The sequence below is a fragment of the Heptranchias perlo genome, unplaced genomic scaffold (genome assembly GCF_035084215.1).
Source record: "Heptranchias perlo isolate sHepPer1 unplaced genomic scaffold, sHepPer1.hap1 HAP1_SCAFFOLD_244, whole genome shotgun sequence".
Lineage (NCBI taxonomy): Eukaryota > Metazoa > Chordata > Chondrichthyes > Hexanchiformes > Hexanchidae > Heptranchias > Heptranchias perlo.
This window is the reverse complement of record NW_027139256.1, coordinates 48,067-71,027: the sequence shown is the minus strand read 5'-3', so window position 1 is coordinate 71,027 and position 22,961 is coordinate 48,067. Positions and strand designations below refer to the sequence as shown.

The 22,961-nt window shown below is 53.0% G+C and overlaps 1 protein-coding gene and 1 long non-coding RNA gene across 2 annotated transcripts; both read left to right on the top strand.

The window, feature by feature from the left end:
* The first annotated feature begins 458 nt into the window (after window positions 1-458).
* dcaf11 (ddb1 and cul4 associated factor 11) lies at window positions 459-19,449 on the top strand. Its single transcript, XM_067978196.1, has 5 exons — window positions 459-787; window positions 3,343-3,470; window positions 11,718-11,836; window positions 13,299-13,363; window positions 19,371-19,449. Exons 1-5 carry the CDS (start codon window positions 543-545, stop codon window positions 19,438-19,440), a joined length of 627 nt encoding a protein of 208 aa, XP_067834297.1. The 5' UTR covers window positions 459-542; the 3' UTR covers window positions 19,441-19,449.
* Window positions 19,444-22,960, top strand: LOC137310350 (uncharacterized). Its single transcript, XR_010960060.1, has 3 exons — window positions 19,444-19,470; window positions 20,807-20,952; window positions 22,863-22,960. It is a non-coding gene; the product is annotated as an uncharacterized lncRNA (long non-coding RNA).
* Window position 22,961: the final 1 nt, after the last annotated feature.

The window sequence follows — 22,961 nt, the reverse complement described above, 5'->3', positions numbered from 1 at the left end:
TGAGACGCTCGCGGCGATTGGTTGCGTTGTGGGGGTTAGGGGAGAGAGACGAGCGCGGCGATTGGTTGCGTTGCGGGGGTTAGGGGAGAGAGAAAGACGCGCGCGGCGATTGGTCGCGTGCGGCGTCGGCAGAGAGACAAACGCAGCGATTGGTCGCGTGTGGCGTCGGCAGAGAGACAAACGCAGCGATTGGTCCGCGTGTGGCGTCGGCAGAGAGACAAACGCAGCGATTGGTCGCGTGTGGCGTCGGCAGAGAGACAAACGCAGCGATTGGTTGCTGACGCTTCGAGCACACTTGTTGGTGGGATTCAGGAGAGAGCGAGAGAGACACCCGCCGCGATTGGATGCGTGTGGGATTCGGAGAGAGAGACTCGCGGCGATTGGTTGTGGGTGTCCCCTCCCCCTCTGGTGTGTCGCGCGCGCAACGCACGCAACAAGTTGGCCCCTCCCCCCCTCTTTAAGCCCCTCCCCGTTCACAACAACAAACTCAACAACAACAACAAGGAGCGCCGGCCCGGTCCCCGGGATCTCCATAGTAACCGATGGGGCTCGCGCAGCTCGAGCTCGGGCTCGGCGGCGGCGGCGGCGCTCGGTCCCCGGGTGAGGGGGAACCGGGAGACGGCGGCCGGGGGAGAGGGAGCAGGCGAGGCGGCGGTGAGGAGGAGGCGGCGCGGCGGCGGCGGCCGGGCGGGTCCGCCAGCGCGGGGAGCGGCGGCGGCAGGAGGGAGGATCAGGATCAGGAGGAGGACGTGAACCTGGCCGAGGTGCTGGCCTACCTCCTCCGCAGGTGAGGGCGGGGGGCACCCCCGGGGGGGGGGACAGGGCCTCGAGGGTCGGTCCGATTGACCGCGCCTTCCCCCCCTCCTTCCCCGCCTGCGCCCCCGCCACAGTCCCCCCCCCCCCCCCCCCCCCCGCCGACAGCCCCCCTCCCCCCCCCCCGCCCCGGACAGTCCCCCGTCCCCCCCCCCCCCCCCGCCGACAGTCCCCCTCCCCCCCCCCCCGCCGACAGTCCCCCTCCCCCTCCCCCCCGCCGACAGTCCCCCTCCCCCCCCAGCCGACAGTCCACCCTCCTCCCACCCCCCCCCCCCCCGACAGTCCCCCTCCCCCCCCCCCCCCCCCCGCCGACCAGTCCCCCTCCCCCCCCCCCCCCCCCGCCGACAGTCCCCCTCCCCCCCCCCCCACCACCCTCCCCCCCCCCCGACAACCCCCTCCACCCCCCCCCCCCCCCCCGACAGTCCCCCCCCTCCCCCCCGCCGACAGTCCCCCCCCTCCCCCCCGCCGACAGTCCCCCCCCTCCCCCCCGCCGACAGTCCCCCCCCTCCCCCCCGCCGACAGTCCCCCCCCCTCCCCCCCGCCGACAGTCCCCCCCTCCCCCCCCCCCCCCGCCGACAGTCCCCCTCCCCCCCCCCCCCCCCCGCCGACAGTCCCCTCCCCCCCCCCCCCGCCGACAGTCCCCCCCTTCCCCCCCGCCGACAGTCCCCCCCCTCCCCCCCGCCGACAGTCCCCCCTCTCCCCCCCCCCCGCCGACAGTCCCCCTGCCCCCCCCCCCCCCCAAAGGGTTAAATTACGAGGGACAGGTTGCACAGACTCGGCTTGTATTCCCTCGAGTGTAGAAGATTAATCGGTGATCTAATCGAGGGGTTTAAGATGATTAAGGATTCGATCGGGTCGATAGAGAGAAACCTATTTCCTCTGGTGGGGGGAGTCCAGAACAAGGAAGGGGGTAAATTCGAGCCGGGCCGTTCAGGGGTGATGTCAGGAAGCACTTCACACAAAGCGGAGTGGGGATCTGCAACTCTCTCTTTCCCCCCGCCCCCCCCCCCAAATGTTGATGCTGGGGGGGATCGATCGATAATTTCCAAACTGAGATCGATGGGTTTTAGGCGAGGGTATTTCAGGGTTATGACCTGGACGGTGCAGGTTCCACCTGCCCTCCGATCGATAGCTGCAGTTCGAGGACCAGACCGTGGCTGTTTCGGGCAGTGTTCTTAAAGGCACAGGCCACGTTGGCAGCCAAACACCGGGCCCTGGAACGACCCACGAGCAATGCTCCGCTGGTCCATGTAAAAAAAAAACCCTCACTGGCCTTACGTTACAAGTCTACAGAAAGGAAAGGTCGTCATTCACCGTTCCCTTCCGACCCATCGCCTTTACCGTAGTAACACGTCCCCAGGGCACCCCACAGGAGCGTAACGAAATCAACATTGCACCGAGTCACATGAGGAGATATTAGGACAGGTGACCAAAAGCTCGGTCAAAGAGGAGGTTTTAAGGAGGAGAGAGACAGAGGCGGAGAGGTTCAGAGAGGGAATTCCAGAGCTCAGGGCCCCGGGCAGCTGAAGGCACGGCCGCCAAATGGTGGAGCGATTAAAATCGGGGGGAGGGGGGGACGCGCAAGAGGCCGGTCTTGAGAGCTATCGAATTAGTCCCACCCTCCTGCTCTTCTGGAATCAAACTGCCAGCGGGAGGCCGTTCAGCCATCGATGCCAGGCGGAATTTCGGCTGTAACCTCGGGTTCTGTTCAGTTACGACCGTTGGACCTTGCGGCCTTAAGGGGACAGGCCACTTTAGGCACTTGAGCGACTGAAGAATCCGCTGTGCACGGTGTAACACTCCCGTCGTTATAAAGCCGTGCATCGGCCGACTTGAGTCACGAGCTCGAGATCCTTCCGTTAAGTCATAAAGTCAAAATGGATACCTCGGTGTGATTATTTTTTCAGGCAGTAACCTCCTCGAGGAAGGGTTAAGTTACGAGGAGAGATTACACCAATTGGGGTTGTGTTCTCTGGAGTTTCGAAGGTTAAGGGGCGATCTGATGGCAGTTTATAAGATATTAAGGGGAACGGATAGGGTGGAGAGAGAGAAACTATTTCCGCTGGTTGGGGATTCTAGGAGTAGGGGGCACAGTCTAAAAATTAGAGCCAGACCTTTCAGGAGCGAGATTAGAAAACACTTCTACACACAAAGGGTGGTAGAAGTTTGGAACTCTCTTCCGCAAACGGCAATTGATACTAGCTCAATTGCTAAATTTAAATCTGAGATAGATAGCTTTTTGGCAACCAAAGGGATACGGGCCAAAGGCAGGTATATGGAGCTAGATCACAGATCAGCCATGATCTTATCGAATGGCGGAGCAGGCACGAGGGGCTGAATGGCCTCCTCCTGTCCCGAGGAAGCGGCGATATCTCCAGGCAGCTGTCCAGGTCGCGAGTACGCGTGCGGCCGGCCCTGTGCGGTAAGATCGGGGCGCGCCCGACGAGCGTCGAACGAGGCAGTCGTTCCCCTCCAACCCATCTTCCTTTTTGTTTTTTTCTCGCTGTGCTCTCTTTCCCCCCCCCGCAGGGGTCAGGTGAGGCTGGTGCACGGTGGCGGGGCGACAGGCCTGCAGTTAGTCCAGGCGTATTCCGATTCAGACGAGGACAGTGACAGCGCGTGGGATGGGTGCCTCGGAGATCGCTACCACCCGCCAGGTAACGCGCCTGAACCCGCGCGGACTCTCTGCGGCGAGAGAGAGGTGAAGGCGGCCTGTCCTTGACGCGGCAGGTTGGGAAAGGCCTTTGTCGGGAGCACCGTAGACGCCCGTCACGTGTCTGTCGGTGGGCCGGACGGCCGCCTTCTGCGCTGTGTGATTCTCTATAAGAGCGAGGGGAGTGGGACCAATTGGACAACCCTCTCAAAGAGCTGGCACAGGCACGATGGGCCGAACGGCCGCCTTCTGCGCTGTGTGATTCTCTATAAGAGCGAGGGGAGTGGGACCAATTGGACAGCCCTCTCAAAGAGCTGGCACAGGCACGATGGGCCGAACGGCCGCCTTCTGCACTGTGTGATTCTCTAAGAGCGAGGGGAGTGGGACTCGTCGGACAGCCCTCTCAAAGAGCTGGCACAGGCACGTAGATTTACATCGAATGTGCAGCACAGAAACGGGCCGTTCGGCCCAACAGGTCCGTGCTCCACGCGAGCCTCCTCCATCTCCCCCTATCAGCATATCCTTCTATTCCTTTCTCCCTCATGTGTTTATCGAGCTTCCCCTTAAATCCATCCCCACGATTCGCCTCGACTACTCCTTGTGGGAGCGAGTTCCACATTCTCACCGCTCTCTGGGGAAAGAAGTTTCCCCTGAATTCCCGATTGGGATTTATGAGTGACCATCTCGGATTTAAGGCACGACTGGCTGATTGGGCTCCCTCGGTGCTGTATGATTCTGCAAGAGCGGGGAGAGCGGGATTAATAGGATGGCTCGTTCACGGGGCCCGCCACGTGCACCCCGGGCCGATGCCCTGGACCTTAGTCCTGGTCTCCCCCACAAGTGAAAACATCTACGTCTCTACCCGATCGAACCCCTTCGTAATTTCAAAGCCCCCCCCCCGAGAGAAACGAGCCCCAGCCTCGTCGATCTTCCCTGATAGTTATCACCTCTCGGTTCTGGTATCGTCAGTGTGAATCTTGTTTGCACCTCCTCCCGTGCCTCGATACCCTTTACGTGAAATGGAGACCAGAGCTGTTCACAGTGCTCCGAGTGCGCCTTAAACCGTAACGAGAAGCTGATCACGCCTCGCCTCGGTGACCTGTTGTTGAGTCCCGACCACCCCCCAATCCACGTGGCCTCGAGACCGTGTGGCTCCGGTCTAAACTTTGGAAAGAGGTTTTCTGACTGGGGTTAAGTAGGCTGCATATAGTGACACCGCAGTTCCCGGCCAGAATGGAGATGATTGGGTAATTCTCCCCTGGCAATCACTTGCAAGTGACTGGGATTGATCTTACGCACATAATTTGTATTCTGGAACGACCCGCCACTCACTGCCTTTTGCGTGGCGGGAGAAGTAATCCCACTGCTTTGGTCTAGAATTATGTTTGCTGTAGTTTGCAGAGACTCTGTTTAAATAGACTCTGTAGACTGTTTACTGTAGTGCGCTGTTTAAATAGACTCTGTAGACTGTTTACTATAGTGCGCTGTTTAAATAGACTCTGTAGACTGTTTACTATAGTGCGCTGTTTAAATAGACTCTGTAGACTGTTTACTATAGTGTGCTGTTTAAATAGACTCTGTAGACTGTTTACTGTAGTGCGCTGTTTAAATAGACTCTGTAGACTGTTTACGATAGTGCGCTGTTTAAATAGACTCTGTAGACTGTCGACTATAGTGCGCTGTTTAAATAGACTCTGTAGATTGTTTACTATAGTGCGCTGTTTAAATAGACTCTGTAGACTGTTTACTATAGTGCGCTGTTTAAATAGACTCTGTAGACTGTTCACTATAGTGTGCTGTTTAAATAGACTCTGTAGACTGTTTACTATAGTGCGCTGTTTAAATAGACTCTGTAGACTGTTTACTATAGTGTGCTGTTTAAATAGACTCTGTAGACTGTTTACTATAGTGCGCTGTTTAAATAGACTCTGTAGACTGTTTACTATAGTGCGCTGTTTAAATAGACTCTAGACTGTTTACTATAGTGCGCTGTTTAAATAGACTCTGTAGACTGTTCACTATAGTGTGCTGTTCAAATAGACTCTGTAGACTGTTTACTATAGTGTGCTGTTTAAATAGACTCTAGATTGTTTACTATAGTGCGCTGTTTAAATAGACTCTGTAGACTGTCGACTATAGTGTGCTGTTTAAATAGACTCTGTAGACTGTTTACTATAGTGTGCTGTTTAAATAGACTCTGTAGACTGTTTACTATAGTGTGCTGTTTAAATAGACTCTGTAGACTGTTTACTATAGTGTGCTGTTTAAATAGACTCTGTAGATTGTTTACTATAGTGCGCTGTTTAAATAGACTCTGTAGACTGTCGACTATAGTGTGCTGTTTAAATAGACTCTGTAGACTGTTTACTATAGTGCGCTGTTTAAATAGACACTGTAGACTGTTCACTATAGTGTGCTGTTTAAATAGACTCTGTAGACTGTTTACTATAGTGCGCTGTTTAAATAGACTCTGTAGACTGTTTACTATAGTGCGCTGTTTAAATAGACTCTGTAGACTGTTTACTATAGTGCGCTGTTTAAATAGACTCTGTAGACTGTTTACTATAGTGCGCTGTTTAAATAGACTCTGTAGACTGTTTACTATAGTGCGCTGTTTAAATAGACTCTGTAGACTGTTTACTATAGTGCGCTGTTTAAATAGACTCTGTAGACTGTTTACTATAGTGTGCTGTTTAAATAGACTCTGTAGACTGTTTACTATAGTGTGCTGTTTAGTAGACAGTCTACAGAGTCTATTTAAACAGCGCACTACAGCAAACAGTCTACAGAGTCTATTTAAACAGCGCACTATAGTTAACAGTCTACAGAGTCTATTTAAACAGCACACTATAGTTAACAGTCTACAGAGTCTATTTAAACAGCACTCTACAGTAAACAGTCTACAGAGTCTATTTAAACAGCGCACTATAGTAAACAGTCTACAGAGTCTATTTAAACAGCACTCTACAGTAAACAGTCTACAGAGTCTATTTAAACAGCACACTATAGTAAACAGTCTACAGAGTCTATTTAAACAGCGCACTATAGTAAACAGTCTACAGAGTCTATTTAAACAGCACTCTACAGTAAACAGTCTACAGAGTCTATTTAAACAGCGCACTATAGTAAACAGTCTACAGAGTCTATTTAAACAGCGCACTATAGTAAACAGTCTACAGAGTCTATTTAAACAGCACTCTACAGTAAACAGTCTACAGAGTCTATTTAAACAGCGCACTACAGCAAACAGTCTACAGAGTCTAATTAAACAGCACACTATAGTAAACAGTCTACAGAGTCTAATTAAACAGCACACTATAGTAAACAGTCTACAGAGTCTATTTAAACAGCGCACTATAGTTAACAGTCTACAGAGTCTATTTAAACAGCACTCTACAGTAAACAGTCTACAGAGTCTATTTAAACAGCGCACTATAGTAAACAGTCTACAGAGTCTATTTAAACAGCACACTATAGTTAACAGTCTACAGAGTCTATTTAAACAGCACTCTACAGTAAACAGTCTACAGAGTCTATTTAAACAGCGCACTATAGTAAACAGTCTACAGAGTCTATTTAAACAGCACTCTACAGTAAACAGTCTACAGAGTCTATTTAAACAGCACACTATAGTAAACAGTCTACAGAGTCTATTTAAACAGCGCACTATAGTAAACAGTCTACAGAGTCTATTTAAACAGCACTCTACAGTAAACAGTCTACAGAGTCTATTTAAACAGCGCACTATAGTAAACAGTCTACAGAGTCTATTTAAACAGCGCACTATAGTAAACAGTCTACAGAGTCTATTTAAACAGCGCACTATAGTAAACAGTCTACAGAGTCTATTTAAACAGCGCACTATAGTAAACAGTCTACAGAGTCTATTTAAACAGCGCACTATAGTAAACAGTCTACAGAGTCTATTTAAACAGCACTCTACAGTAAACAGTCTACAGAGTCTATTTAAACAGCGCACTATAGTAAACAGTCTACAGAGTCTATTTAAACAGCGCACTATAGTAAACAGTCTACAGAGTCTATTTAAACAGCACTCTACAGTAAACAGTCTACAGAGTCTATTTAAACAGCGCACTATAGTAAACAGTCTACAGAGTCTATTTAAACAGCGCACTATAGTAAACAGTCTACAGAGTCTATTTAAACAGCACTCTACAGTAAACAGTCTACAGAGTCTATTTAAACAGCGCACTATAGTAAACAGTCTACAGAGTCTATTTAAACAGCACACTATAGTAAACAGTCTACAGAGTCTATTTAAACAGCGCACTATAGTAAACAGTCTACAGAGTCTATTTAAACAGCACACTATAGTAAACAGTCTACAGAGTCTATTTGAACAGCACACTATAGTAAACAGTCTACAGAGTCTATTTAAACAGCACACTATAGTAAACAGTCTACAGAGTCTATTTAAACAGCGCACTATAGTAAACAATCTACAGAGTCTATTTAAACAGCACACTATAGTAAACAGTCTAGAGTCTATTTAAACAGCACACTATAGTTAACAGTCTACAGAGTCTATTTAAACAGCACTCTACAGTAAACAGCCTACAGAGTCTATTTAAACAGCACACTATAGTAAACAGTCTACAGAGTCTATTTAAACAGCACACTATAGTAAACAGTCTACAGAGTCTATTTAAACAGCACACTATAGTAAACAGTCTACAGAGTCTATTTGAACAGCACACTATAGTAAACAGTCTACAGAGTCTATTTAAACAGCGCACTATAGTAAACAGTCTACAGAGTCTATTTAAACAGCGCACTATAGTAAACAGTCTACAGAGTCTATTTAAACAGCGCACTATAGTAAACAGTCTACAGAGTCTATTTAAACAGCACACTATAGTAAACAGTCTACAGAGTCTATTTAAACAGCACACTATAGTTAACAGTCTACAGAGTCTATTTAAACAGCACTCTACAGTAAACAGTCGACAGAGTCTATTTAAACAGCGCACTATAGTAAACAGTCTACAGAGTCTATTTAAACAGCACACTATAGTTAACAGTCTACAGAGTCTATTTAAACAGCACTCTACAGTAAACAGTCTACAGAGTCTATTTAAACAGCGCACTATAGTTAACAGTCTACAGAGTCTATTTAAACAGCACACTATAGTAAACAGTCTACAGAGTCTATTTAAACAGCACTCTACAGTAAACAGTCTACAGAGTCTATTTAAACAGCACACTATAGTTAACAGTCTACAGAGTCTATTTAAACAGCGCACTATAGTAAACAGTCTACAGAGTCTATTTAAACAGCACACTATAGTTAACAGTCTACAGAGTCTATTTAAACAGCGCACTATAGTAAACAGTCTACAGAGTCTATTTAAACAGCACACTATAGTAAACAGTCTACAGAGTCTATTTAAACAGCACACTATAGTTAACAGTCTACAGAGTCTATTTAAACAGCACACTATAGTAAACAGTCTACAGAGTCTATTTAAACAGCGCACTATAGTAAACAGTCTACAGAGTCTATTCAAACAGCGCACTATAGTCGACAGTCTACAGAGTCTATTTATAGTGTGCTGTTTGAACAGACTCTAATGCGCTGTTTAAACAGAGTGTGTGCTTAGTAAATAGACTTTGTGTGCTGTGAGTCCTACAGTCAGTCCTGCCCCGCCTCTAACTCATTGGCTGAAACAGTCGTGTCAAGAGACACTCTGGTTCAGGATGGTCCAAATTAAAAACAATGAAGAATTGAGGCAAGACATTCTGCTCCGTTTTAAGATGAGAGAGAGAGCGCACGCACGCCCGCCTGGCTCCGTTTAACTTGCCCTCCGACAGACACCTGCCGGTTCCAGGACTTGAATCCCAGCAATGTTGACCGATTCGTCCAGTTGTCAGTGCAGGCTTCTGAATCTCCGACCCCGTCCGTGCCGCTGAGGCAGAATTACCCTGAGTTTCAATTATTGCCTCCGCTACTTTGCCCCGTCATTTGCCTGTCACAGCGGCCACCGCGTGAAGCAGGCAAGTCGCTTTCGCACGAACGCGCCCGCTATCAGCAGTGCGGACTGAAACAGAATTTCTTATAGAATCGTACGGCACGGAAGGAGGCCGTTCAGCCTATCGTGCCCGTGCTGGCTCTTTGAAAGAGCTATTCAGCGGAACACAAAAGCAAGGGAGTTATGCTAAACCCTTTATAAACACTGGTTAGGCCTCAGCTGGAGTATTGGGTCCAGTTCTGGGCCCCGCACTTTAGGAAGGATGTCAAGGCCTTAGAGAGGGTGCGGAGGAGATTTACTAGAATGGTTCCAGGGATGAGGGACTTCAGTGATGTGGAGAGACTGGAGAAACTGGGGTTGTTCTCCTTGGAACAGAGAAGGTTAAGGGGAGATTTGATCGAGGTGTTCAAAATCAGGAAGGGTTTTGACAGAGTCAATAAAGAGAAACCGTTTCCAGGGGGCAGGAGGGTCGGTGACCAGAGGACACGGATTTAAGGCGATCGGGGAAAGAGCCAGAGGGGGAGATGAGGAAACATTTTTTTTAACGCAGCGAGTTGTGATGATCTGGAATTCACCGCCTGAAAGGGCGGTGGGAGCAGATTCAATAATAACTTTCAAAAGGGGAATTGAAGGGAAAAAAATTTCCAGGGCTCTGGGGAAAGAGCAGGGAGGTGGGACTGATTGGATAGCTCTTTCAAAGAGCCAGCACAGGCACGATGGGCTGAATGGCCTCCTCCTGTGCTGTGTCTACCATGGTACTGTGAAAACCCGTCTCCCGCCCACCGCACCTTTCCCAGTGGTTCAGAGAGTCGGAGCTGGAGGGGTGTCGTTGGCCTTCGAGCCCAGCACTGCGAGGGAGTCGGAGTGACGCACACCAGCCGCGCAACCTGTGACTTAACTCGGTCTCTCCATCCTCGTCATCTCCTCCCCGGTCACTTCTCCAGACCCGTGTCGTCAATGGTTCGACCTTCGAACCGATAATCGGGCCACAGACTGAAGCCGAGATAAACGAGCGATGCAGCGACTCCAACCCCAGGACTGCGGGAGAGTCACTTAGCACCATTGCAACCCTGACCCAACAGCTCCCGGACTGTCTCCCGCTTCTTCAGGGGGAAAATTTGCAGGGCTGCTGGGAAAAGAGCGAGGGGGAGCGGGGGACCAATTGGAGAGCTCTTCCAAAGAGCCGGCACGAGCATTATGGGCCGAGTGGCCTCCTCCTGTGCTGGATCATTCTGTTAAATGAAACGGCTTGAAGAGCTGGCAGTGATGAAAAGCCTGGCTCGGGGTTCAGTGCAGAACGTGGTTGTATTTCTGCACTGTATCATTGCTGACTGTGAATTCAGAGTGATGTTCCCCAGGGGTCTGTGTCTGTGATGAAGGAATACAAAGAGCTGTATATCCCAAGTTTGCAGATGACACTGAATTCGTAAGTTTGTGTGGATGGGAACAGAAAGTTGCCACGGTTTTGCACTTAACCTGGCGGAGTTCACGGTGGGAAAGTGTGAGCTCATCCACCGTGGACCCGAGAGAGACGAGGCGGAATGTTTTCTTCCTGGTGAGAGACTAGGAACTGTGGCGGGGCACGGGGATTCAGGTTTGCAGGTACACGAGTCACTAAAAGCCAGTGCACAGGTACAAAAAGCAATCAAAAAGGCTACTGGAATGTCAGCCTTTATCTCCGGGGGGCTGGAATACAAAGTGGGGGGTGGGTGTTATGTTACAGCTGTAGAGAGCTCTGGTCTGACCCCATCTGGAGATACTGGGTCCGGTTCTGGGTACCGCACCTCAGGAAGGATATATTGGTCCTTGGAGGGGGTGCAGAGCAGATTCACCAGAACGATACCGGGGATAAAAGGGTTAAATTACGAGGGACCGGTTGCACAGACTCGGCTTGTGTTCCCTCGAGTGTAGAAGATTAATCGGTGATCTAATCGAGGGGTTTAAGATGATTAAAGAATTCGATCGGGTCGATAAGAGAGAAACTATTTCCTCTGGTGGGGGGAGTCCAGAACAAGGGGGAATAATCTTAAAATTAGAGCCAGGCCGTTCAGGGGTGATGTCAGGAAACACTTCCTCACACAAAGGGGGAGTGGGAATCTGGAACTCTCTCTTATTCCTGCCCCCCCCCCCTCAAAAAGGCTGTGGATGCTGGGGGGGTCAGTTGGAGCTTTCAGGACTGAGAGCGATAGATTTTTTTGGTTGGGGAAATGCATCGAGGGATGTGGAGCTCGGGTAACGGGACTGGCTCGTCTCTCTTTCAGTTGACATGACCCCTGACACTCGTGAGATCGATGCCAGTGAAATTAAAACCCAGATCCAACTGGCCACCGGGACGCTGGTGACCAGCCCCACCCGCAACGTCACCCGGCTCCTGCGACAGGTAAGGACCCCTCCCCCCCGTTAACCCTCCTCCCTGAACCCGCGCTGCTGTCTCTCGGCCTGATTCTAATGTCGACCCCGGTGGCGGGCGGGTGGGCGGTGCCCGGGCCGCGCAGCGTGACTTCGCTCCAGCTGATAACCGGCGGAGTTTTCAGTCGTCGCCCTCCCCGGCCCGCGCCCGATCCACGTGAACCTCGCACCTAATAAAGCAGCAACAAATCACAACTGGGCGGAGAGCGTGGGCGCGGGCGGAGAGCGCGGGCGGAGAGCGTGGGCGCGGGCGGAGAGCGTGGCCCAAAGGAAAAACGACCAATCCGAGATTCAGCAAGTCGGCAAATGGCTACCGGTTTTAAAATCAAATTGCGACGATGCATAAGAAAACCAATCAAATCCCTGAAAGTAATTTTTTGCAAATGCGAATTCTTGTAATCTTGGCACACCGCTGAAGGAGCTGGTTAACACAAGTGCGTGAATGATTACATTAATCCCCTCAAAAATCACTAAAAAGGTACTCGTACCGTTGTCTTTCCTGTGTTTGAAGTCACGCCAGGCTGTTTCATTTTAATAGAACGTACAGCACAGAAACAGGCCATTCGGCCCAACAGGTCCATGCCGGTGTTTGTGCTCCACACGAGCCTCCTCCCTCCCTCCTCCATCTCACCCTATCACCATCTCCTTCTATTCCTCTCTCCCTCATGTGTTTATCGAGCTTCCCCTTAAATCCATCTACACTATTCACCTCGACTACTCCTTGTGGGAGCGAGTTCCACATTCTCACCACTCTCTGGGGAAAGAAGTTTCTCCTGAATTCCCGATTGGATTTATTAGTGACTATCTTATATTTATGGCCCCCCTGGTTCTGGTCTCCCCCCACAAGTGGAAACATCTTCTCCACGTCTACCCTATCGAAGCCTTTCATAATCTTAAAAGACCTTTCATCAGGTCAAGTCACGGACGACGATTGACGCATGTGACCGGCCATTCAGGGAGCGTGCCAGGACTTGCTGTTGGCAAACCGGTTCCCTTAAAAAGGCCCGGCGGCAATAAAATGCAAGCCTTCCAAGCCAGCCGTGAATTCAAAAGCGGGATCAGTAAAGCATGAACTTCTGAACGCTTCTCTTGAGACAACCGACTGGAAAAAGCAATGCCACCAATTGAACCTGTGGGCTAATATATACCCAGTGACCAGCTGCTCTCCCACGACTGTCATTTGGAATGCCCCGTGAGGGAAAGTGAGACTGGCGTTTACCTGGCCCGCACAACAAATTGCTTTCCGAGTGCAACAGATCACTTTGACGTGTAAGTCCCGTTTGTTGCCGGTGCAGCCGAACACCCCGTGTTAAGTTGCCCCTCGGTCGTATTTCGGGTCTCGCTGTGCCGCCGACCGTATGTACAATGTCCTGCATGCGGCTCTCTTTATTTTGCGTACCGATTTCTAATCCTCTTGTCGTTGCTTCCGACAGAGAGAGCACGGGCTGTGTTGCAATGGAAGTTTCTCCCACGGAGAGTGCTCCCGCGTCACATCGCAGTAAGTTCTGAAGCTTGTAAAACATTGCGGGCGCCCCGCGCCGCTGAGCTGCAAATGAATTCCAATCGCCGCCTTCCTTCCTTCCTTCCCACCCCCCCCCCCATCCCGTTCAGTACTTTGATTTATGCTGCCCCTAGTCTTATCTCTTCCCCCCCCCCCCTCATCGAGAAACCGTGGTGTGCTCGGACTGAAAGAGGGACTGTACCCCAACTCCGGGTACCTCCTAAACAACAACTTGCATTTGGACAGCGCCTTTTTTTAAAGTAGTGAAACATCTCTTCCCCCCCCCAAGGAGCTTCACCGGAGCGATTATCGAGCAAAAATCTGACACCGAGCCACGTAAGGAGACGTTAGGACAGGTGACCAAAAGCTCGGTCACAAAGAGGCAGGTTTTAAGCAGCGTCTTAAAGGGTAAGAGAGAGAGGCGGAGAGGTTTAGGGAGGGAATTCCAGAGCTTAGGCAGCTGAAGGCACGGCCGCCAATGGTGGAGCGATTTAAAATCGGGGGGGGATGCGCGAGAGGCCAGAGGTGAGTGGTTAAGGGTTGCAAAAGGGAACGGTCACAATGATGGCTCTTGGCTGCGACGCACTATCTCGTGACTGTCTTGCTACCTCCAGACTTGACTATTCCAATGCTCTCCTGGCCGGCCTCCCACCTTCCGCTCTCCGTCAACTTGAGCTCATCCAAAACTCTGCCCCCCCCCACCCCGGTATCCTGACTCGCACCGAGTCCCGTTCACCCATCACCCACTGTGCTCGCTGACCCTACATTGGCTCCCGGGCCTGGAACGCCTCATGTTTAAAATTCTCGTCCTCGTGTTCCAATCCCTCCGCGGCCCTCGCCCCCTCCCGAGATCTCCGCGCTCCTCCAACTCCTGGCCTCTCGTCCATCCCCCACTCCCTTCGCTCCGCCTTTGGCGGCCGTGCCTTCGGCCGTCTGGGACCCCGAACGCTGGAATTCCCTCCCTAAACCTTCCTGGCTCTCTCAAAGATGCTCCTTAAGACCTACCTCTTTGACCATAGCGTTCGGTCACCTGTCCTAACATCTCCATCTGTGACTCGGTGTCAGTCTTTGCCTGATGACACTCCTGGGGATGTTTTATTACGTGAAGGCGCTGTATTAATGCAAGCTGTTATTGGGTTGTATTGTGACTACGTGCCACACTACAGCAGATACAATCTTTCCGCTATCGTAAAAGGCACAATTTAAGAAGCACGTCTGTTGAAAGCAAAGAGACTTTCTTTTTTAAGATTTCATTTTTAAATTTAAAAAAAAAAACGCATCATGCAAATCTTTTTCCCTTCCAGTAGGCGACTGGATGAGTACTCGAAGGGGGAAAATGTTTGCAGGGCTGCGGGGATAGGACGGGGCGAGCGGGACCAGCTGGATTGCTCTTGCAGAGGGCCGGCACAGACTCGAAGGGCCGAATGGCCGCCTTCCGCGCTGTAACCTTTCTACGATTCCGTCTCCCGACTCGGAAGTAAAATTGTGCTGGTCGGGACAATTACAGATTCGTAGAATTTCACAGCGTAGATGGAGGCCATTCGGCCCATCGTGCTTCTTCCGGCTCTTTGAAAGAGCTGTCCAATTAGCCCCGTTCCTCCCCTCTGCTCTTTTCCCCCCCCCCGTAGCCTTACAATTTTTAAGTTTTCAAGTATTTACCCAACTCCCTTTTTTGAAAGTTATTATTGAATCTGCTTCCACCGCCCTTTCCAGATCATCACAACTTTCTGCCTTTTAAAAAAAAAAAAAAATTCTCCTTGTCTCTCCCCCTCCCCTTTTCATAAGAACATAAGAAATAGGAGCAGGAGGAGGCCAATCGGCCCCTCGAGCCTGCCCCGCCATTCAATAAGATCATGGCTGATCTGATCCTAACCTCAAATCTAAATTCATGTCCAATTTCCTGCCCGCTCCCCGTAACCCCTAATTCCCTTTACTTCTAGGAAACTGTCTCTTTCTGTTTTAAATTTATTTAATGATGTAGCTTCCACAGCTTCCTGGGGCAGCAAATTCCACAGACCCACTACCCTCTGAGTGAAGAAGTTTCTCCTCATCTCAGTTTTGAAAGAGCAGCCCCTTATTCTAAGATTATGCCCCCTCGTTCTAGTTTCACCCATCCTTGGGAACATCCTTACCGCATCCACCCGATCAAGCCCCCTTCACAATCTTATATGTTTCAATAAGATCGCCTCTCATTCTTCTGAACTCCAATGAGTAGAGTCCCAATCTACTCAACCTCTCCTCATATGTCCGCCCCCTCATCCCCGGGATTAACCGAGTGAACCTTCTTTGTACTGCCTCGAGAGCAAGTATGTCTTTTCTTAAGCATGGAGACCAAAACTGTATGCAGTATTCCAGGTGCGGTCTCACCAATACCCTATATAACTGCAGCAATACCTCCCTGTTTTTTATATTCTATTTTCCTGGTTCGTTTGCCAATTACCTTGAATCTGTGTCCTCTGGTTACCGACCCTTCTGCCAGTGGAAACTTTATCAAAACCCCTCATGATTTTGAACACCTCTGTTAAATCGCCCCTGGTGACGTAACGATGATTTAGGGAAGAATCTGTGGTAATAGAGAATCTGTCCTCCTTAACACGGCCCTCAGGAACGGACCCCACAGGTGTGTGTGTGTGTGTGTGTGTGTGTGTGTGTGTGTGCGCTGTCTACCTGCAAAGATCTTGTACCCCCTGACAACAGTTACTTCATTTCGATCCCTTGCACCCTATCTGAGAGAGCTGGATTTGACCCCAGCTCCCCAGAGGGTGAGGGGGTCAGTGCCTGACCCCACTGCGCCATCCAGATTCCTATCAGAGAGAGAGGAGACCCTTCATTCCCTCAGTCAGGGGCTGGATTTGACCCCAGGTCCCCAGAGGGTGAGGGGTCAGTGTCTGACCCACTGCCCCACCCAGTCCCCCTCAGAGAGAGGAGACCCTAATCCCCTCTGTGTCGTCCCCCCTCCACTTCCCCCACCGTGTGAGCTGTCAATTCCAACTGTAGCTCCGAAGAGCCAGTAACCCTTGTTCAAATGTCTACACCGCACCGTCTGTACAGGACCGGGGGGTTTAATACCTGTCTATAGAGCACCGTCTGTACAGGACCGGGGGGTTTAGTACCTGTCTATAGAGCACCGTCTGTACAGGACCGGGGGATTTAATACCTGTCTATAGAGCACCGTCTGTACAGGACCGGGGGATTTAATACCTGTCTACACTGCACCGTCTGTACAGGACCGGGGGATTTAATACCTGTCTATAGAGCACCGTCTGTACAGGACCGGGGGGTTTAGTACCTGTCTATAGAGCACCGTCTGTACAGGACCGGGGGGTTTAATACCTGTCTACACTGCACCGTCTGCACAGGACCGGGGGATTTAATACCTGTCTATAGAGCACCGTCTGTACAGGACCGGGGGGTTTAATACCTGTCCACACTGCACCGTCTGTACAGGACCGGGGGGTTTAGTACCTGTCTACACTGCACCGTCTGTACAGGACCGGGGGGTTTAATACCTGTCTACACTGCACCGTCTGTACAGGACCGGGGGGTTTAATACCTGTCTACACCGCACCGTCTGTACAGGACCGGGGGGTTTAATACCTGTCTACACTACACCGTCTGTACAGGACCGGGGGATTTAATACCTGTCTACACTGCACCGTCTGTACAGGACCGGGGGATTTAATACCTGTCTACACTACACCATCTGTACAGGACCGGGGGGTTTAATACCTGTCTACACTGCACCGTCTGTACAGGACCGGGGGATTTAATACCTGTCTACACTACACCATCTGTACAGGACCGGGGGGTTTAATACCTGTCTACAGAGCACCGTCTGTACAGGACCGGGGGATTTAATACCTGTCTACACTGCACCGTCTGTACAGGACCGGGGGGTTTAATACCTGTCTACACCGCACCGTCTGTACAGGACCGGGGGGTTTAATACCTGTCTATAGAGCACCGTCTGTACAGGACCGGGGGATTTAATACCTGTCTATAGAGCACCGTCTGTACAGGACCGGGGGATTTAATACCTGTCTATAGAGCACCGTCTGTACAGGACCGGGGGGTTTAATACCTGTCTACACCACACCGTCTGTACAGGACCGGGGGGTTTAATACCTGTCTACACTACACCGTCTGTACAGGACCGGGGGGTTTAATACCTGTCTATAGAGCACCGTCTGTACAGGACCGGGGGATTTAAAACCTGTCTACACCACACCCGTCTGTACAGGACCGGTGGGTTTAATACCTGTCTACAGAGCACCGTCTGTACAGGACCGGGGGGTTTAATACCTGTCTATAGAGCACCGTCTGTACAGGACCGGGGGATTTAATACCTGTCTACACTACACCGTCTGTACAGGACCAGGGGGGTTTAATACCTGTCTACACTACACCGTCTGTACAGACCGGGGGTTTAATACCTGTCTATAGAGCACCGTCTGTACAGGACCGGGGGATTTAATACCTGTCTACACTACACCGTCTGTACAGGACCGGGGGTTTAATACCTGTCTATAGAGCACCGTCTGTACACCGGGGGTTTAATACCTGTCTATAGAGCACCGTCTGTACACCGGGGGGTTTAATACCTGTCTACAGAGCACCGTCTGTACAGGACCGGGGGATTTAATACCTGTCTACACTACACCGTCTGTACAGGACCGGGGGGTTTAATACCTGTCTACACTACACCGTCTGTACAGGACCGGGGGATTTAATACCTGTCTACACTACACCGTCTGTACAGGACAGGGGGGTTTAATACCTGTCTACACTACACCGTCTGTACAGGACAGGGGGGTTTAATACCTGTCTACACTACACCGTCTGTACAGGACAGGGGGGTTTAATACCTGTCTACACGACACCGTCTGTACAGGACAGGGGGGTTTAATACCTGTCTACACTACACCGTCTGTACAGGACAGGGGGGTTTAATACCTGTCTACACTACACCGTCTGTACAGGACCGGGGGGTTTAAATACCTGTCTACACTGCACCGTCTGTACAGGACCGGGGGATTTAATACCTGTCTATAGAGCACCGTCTGTACAGGACCGGGGGGTTTAATACCTGTCTACACTGCACCGTCTGTACAGGACCGGGGGGTTTAATACCTGTCTATAGAGCACCGTCTGTACAGGACCGGGGGATTTAATACCTGTCTACACTACACCGTCTGTACAGGACCGGGGGTTTAATACCTGTCTACACTACACCGTCTGTACAGGACCGGGGGGTTTAATACCTGTCTACAGAGCACCGTCTGTACAGGACCGGGGATTTAATACCTGTCTACACTGCACCGTCTGTACAGGACCGGGGGGTTTAATACCTGTCTACAACTGCACCGTCTGTACAGGACCGGGGGGTTTAATACCTGTCTACACTGCACCGTCTGTACAGGACCGGGGGATTTAATACCTGTCTACACGCACCGTCTGTACAGGACCGGGGGATTAATACCTGTCTATAGAGCACCGTCTGTACAGGACCGGGGGTTTAATACCTGTCTACACTGCACCGTCTGTACAGGACCGGGGGGTTTAATACCTGTCTACACTGCACCGTCTGTACAGGACCGGGGGGTTTAATACCTGTCTACACTACACCGTCTGTACAGGACCGGGGGGTTTAATACCTGTCTACACTACACCGTCTGTACAGGACCGGGGGGTTTAATACCTGTCTACACTGCACCGTCTGTACAGGACCGGGGGTTTTAATACCTGTCTACAGAGCACCGTCTGTACAGGACCGGGGGGTTTAACACCTGTCTACACCGCACCGTCTGTACAGGACCGGGGGGTTTAATACATGTCTACACTGCACCGTCTGTACAGGACCGGGGGGTTTTAATACCTGTCTACAGAGCACCGTCTGTACAGGACCGGGGGGTTTAACACCTGTCTACACCGCACCGTCTGTACAGACCGGGGTGCGTGGCCGTACTCTGTTGATTTTCTAAACGTTACAATCCGTCTATTGCAGATACCTCCCGAACCACATGTCGCACATCGACTCCTTCACGCAGAAAGCCTTCTGCTGGTATTTACTCTGAGGACGGAGAATCTCATGTCGGCCTGTCAGGGTGAGCGATCTCCCGCTGGGGGCTGGGGGCTGGCAGAGCTCAGTGGTGATCAGAACTTACCGATATCGAGCGGGCAGCATGGCCGTAGCATGGGTCGGACCAGGACGGGTCAGAGAGTGGAGGGGTGAAGGGGGTTTGGGGGGGTGGAAGGGGGAGTGCAGTGTCTGCGATGGTGGGGGGAGGGGGGAGTGCAGTGTCTGCGATGGGGGGGGAGGGGGGAGTGCAGTGTCTGCGATGGGGGGGGGGGAGGGGGGAGATGCGCAGTGTCTGCGATGGAGGGGGGAGGGGGGAGTGCAGTGTCTGCGATGGGGGGGGAGTGGGGGAGTGCAGTGTCTGCGATGGGGGGGAGGGGGAGTGCAGTGTCTGCGATGGAGGGGGAGGGGGGAGTGCAGTGTCTGCGATGGGGGGGGAGGGGGGGAGTGCAGTGTCTGCGATGGGGGGGGGAGGGGGGAGTGCAGTGTCTGCGATGGGGGAGGGGGAGTGCAGTGTCTGCGATGGGGGGGGAGGGGGAGTGCAGTGTCTGCGATGGGGGGGAGGGGGAGTGCAGTGTCTGCGATGGGGGGGGGGGGGGGGAGTGCAGTGTCTGCGATGGGGGGGGAGGGGGAGTGCAGTGTCTGCGATGGGGGGGAGGGGGAGTGCAGTGTCTGCGATTGTGGGGGGAGGGGGGAGTGCAGTGTCTGCGATGGGGGGGGAGGGGGGAGTGCAGTGTCTGCGATGGGGGGGGGGGGGGAGTGCAGTGTCTGCGATGGGGGGGAGGGGGAGTGCAGTGTCTGCGATGGGGGGGAGGGGAGTGCAGTGTCTGCGATGGGGGGGGGAGGGGGGAGTGCAGTGTCTGCGATGGGGGGGGAGGGGGAGTGCAGTGTCTGCGATGGGGGGGGAGGGGGGAGTGCAGCGTCTGCGATGGGGGGGAGGGGGGAGTGCAGTGTCTGCGATGGGGGGGAGGGGGAGTGCAGTGTCTGCGATGGGGGGGAGGGGGTAGCAGATGGGGGGAGGGGAGTGCAGTGTCTGCGATGGGGGGGGAGGGGGGAGTGCAGTGTCTGCGATGGGGGGGGAGGGGGAGTGCAGTGTCTGCGATGGGGGGGGAGGGGGGATCGAGTGCAGTGTCTGCGATGGGGGGGAGGGGGGAGTGCAGTGTCTGCGATGGGGTGGGAGGGGTGAGGGGGGAGTGCAGTGTCTGCGATGGGGAAGGGGGAGTGCAGTGTCTGCGATGGGGGAGGGGTGAGGGGGTCGATACCCCACAGATAACGTCCAACACCGCGAACCGGCCCCGACCCGGTGAATTGCCAGTGGCCCCGGCCTGTCTCGGGTTTTGACCAATCTCCCTCCACCTTCACAGACCAGAACATCCGCCTGTACCGCACCAGGGGAGGAATCCTGAAGAAATTCAAAACGATTCGAGCTCGCGACGTGGGCTGGAGCATCTCGACGTGGTCTTCACCCCTGACGGTGCCCAACCTCCTCTATTCAGCTGGTCTGACTACAGTAAGTCACCGTTCCTCTCCCCGCTCCAATGTGGCTCGCTTTCAGGTGAGACGATGGTGGGTTCGAGCCCCCGCCGCGCGCACAACACTCAGAGACTCGAGCCCCCTTCATTCCAGGCCGACGCTCCCGCGGTTGCCCGGTAACTGAGGGAGCGCCGCCACCGTCGGAGGGTCGGTGCTGAGGGAGCGCCGCTACCGTCGGAGGGTCGGTACTGAGGGAGCGCCGCACCGTCGGAGGGCCGGTACTGAGGGAGCGCCGCGCCGTCGGAGGGTCGGTCCTGAGGGAGCGCCGCACTGTCGGAGGGTCGGTCCTGAGGGAGCGCCGCACTGTCGGAGGGTCGGTACTGAGGGAGCGCCGCGCCGTCGGAGGTCGGTACGAGAGGAGCGCCGCACTGTCGGAGGGTCGGTACTGAGGGAGCGCCGCACTGTCGGAGGGTCAGTACTGAGGGAGCGCCGCACCGTCGGAGGGTCGGTACTGAGGGAGCGCCGCACTGTCGGAGGGTCGGTACTGAGGGAGCGCCGCGCCGTCGGAGGTCGGTCCTGAGGGAGCGCCGCACTGTCGGAGGGTCGGTCCTGAGGGAGCGCCGCACTGTCGTAGGGTCGGTACTGAGGGAGCGCAGCCGCACCGTCGGAGGGTCAGTACTGAGGGAGCGCCGCACCGTCGGAGGGTCGGTACTGAGGAGCGCCGCACTGTCGGAGGGTCGGTACTGAGAGGAGCGCCGCACCGTCGGAGGGTCGGTACCGAGGGAGCGCCGCACCGTTGGAGGTCGGTACTGAGGAGCGCCGCACTGTCGGAGGCACCGCCTTTCAGCTTTCAGGATGGGACATTAAACCGAGGGCCCCGTCTGCCCCCCTCAGGTGGGACATAAAAGGTCCTGCGGCCCCAATTGAAGAAGAGCGGGGTGGGTGGGTGGGTGGGGTGGGTGGGGGAGTTCTCCCCAGTGCACTGGGGCCAATATTTATCCCTCAACCAAGATTAACTTTAAAAAAAAAACCAGATGATCTCATGTAATTTATCCCTCAACCAAGATTAACTTTAAAAAAAAAACCAGATGATCTCATGTATCACATTGTGGGATCTTGCTGTGCACAAATTGTTTGCTACATTTCCCTGCGTTACAACAGTGACTACACTTCAAAAAAAGAACAGTGCTCCGTTGGCTGTGAAGCGCTTTGTTTCGTCCTGAGGTGGTGAAAGGCGCAGTGTCTCAATGCAGGTTTTTTCTCATCTGAGGGAACAAAGCCCTCTGCGCTGCCTGTCTGGGTGTGACGATGCTTTCCTGGCCGGCCGGCCTCCCGCTTTCCACCCTCCGTAAACATCAGCTCATCCGAAACTCTGCCCCCCCCCCACCCCGTATCCTAACTCGCACCGAGTCCCGTTCACCCATCACCCCCCCCCCCCCTGTACTCTCTGGACCTACGTAGGCGTCCCAGTCCGGGGAAACGCCTCGAATTTAAAGTTCTCCCATCCTTGTGTTCAAATCCCTCCGAGGCCCTCGCTTTCCCCCCCCCCCACCCCCCCCCCATCTCTGTAACCTCCTACGACCCCCCCCGAGATCTCTGCGCTCCTCCGATTCCGGCCTCTTGCGAGTCCCCCCCTCCCCCCGGTTTTAATCGCTCCCACCATTGGCGGCCGTGCCTTCAGCTGCCCGGGGCTCTAAGCTCTGGAATTCCCTCCCTAAGCCTCTCCGCCTCTCTCCCTCCTCCTTTAAGACCCTCCTTAAAACCGACCTCTTTGACCGAGCTTTCGGTCGCCCGTCCTAATACCTCCTCCTGTGGCTCGGGGTCAGATTCTGTTTGATAATCGCTCCCGTGCAGCCGTTAAAGGCGCAGTATAAATGCTCGTCGTTGTGTTTGGACTCTCCCTGTGTCGCCGGCCGACTTTCTAACCAATCCCTTTCTGTCCCGCAGTTCACGTGTGCGGCGTCGAGGGAGACAGCGAGGCGCACACCGCCCTCGACCTGAAGTAAGTGTGTCCGCGGTGGTGGGGGGCCCCCTCCCGCTCCCCCC

Bases quoted from the DNA above. Each gene is read 5' to 3' on its own strand.
- dcaf11 (XM_067978196.1), top strand. From the start codon at position 543: ATGGGGCTCGCGCAGCTCGAGCTCGGGCTCGGCGGCGGCGGCGGCGCT. The intron at 11,837-13,298 runs GTAAGGACCCCT...TGCTTCCGACAG, and splicing joins TCACCCGGCTCCTGCGACAG to AGAGAGCACGGGCTGTGTTG. The intron at 13,364-19,370 runs GTAAGTTCTGAA...CGTCTATTGCAG, and splicing joins TGCTCCCGCGTCACATCGCA to ATACCTCCCGAACCACATGT.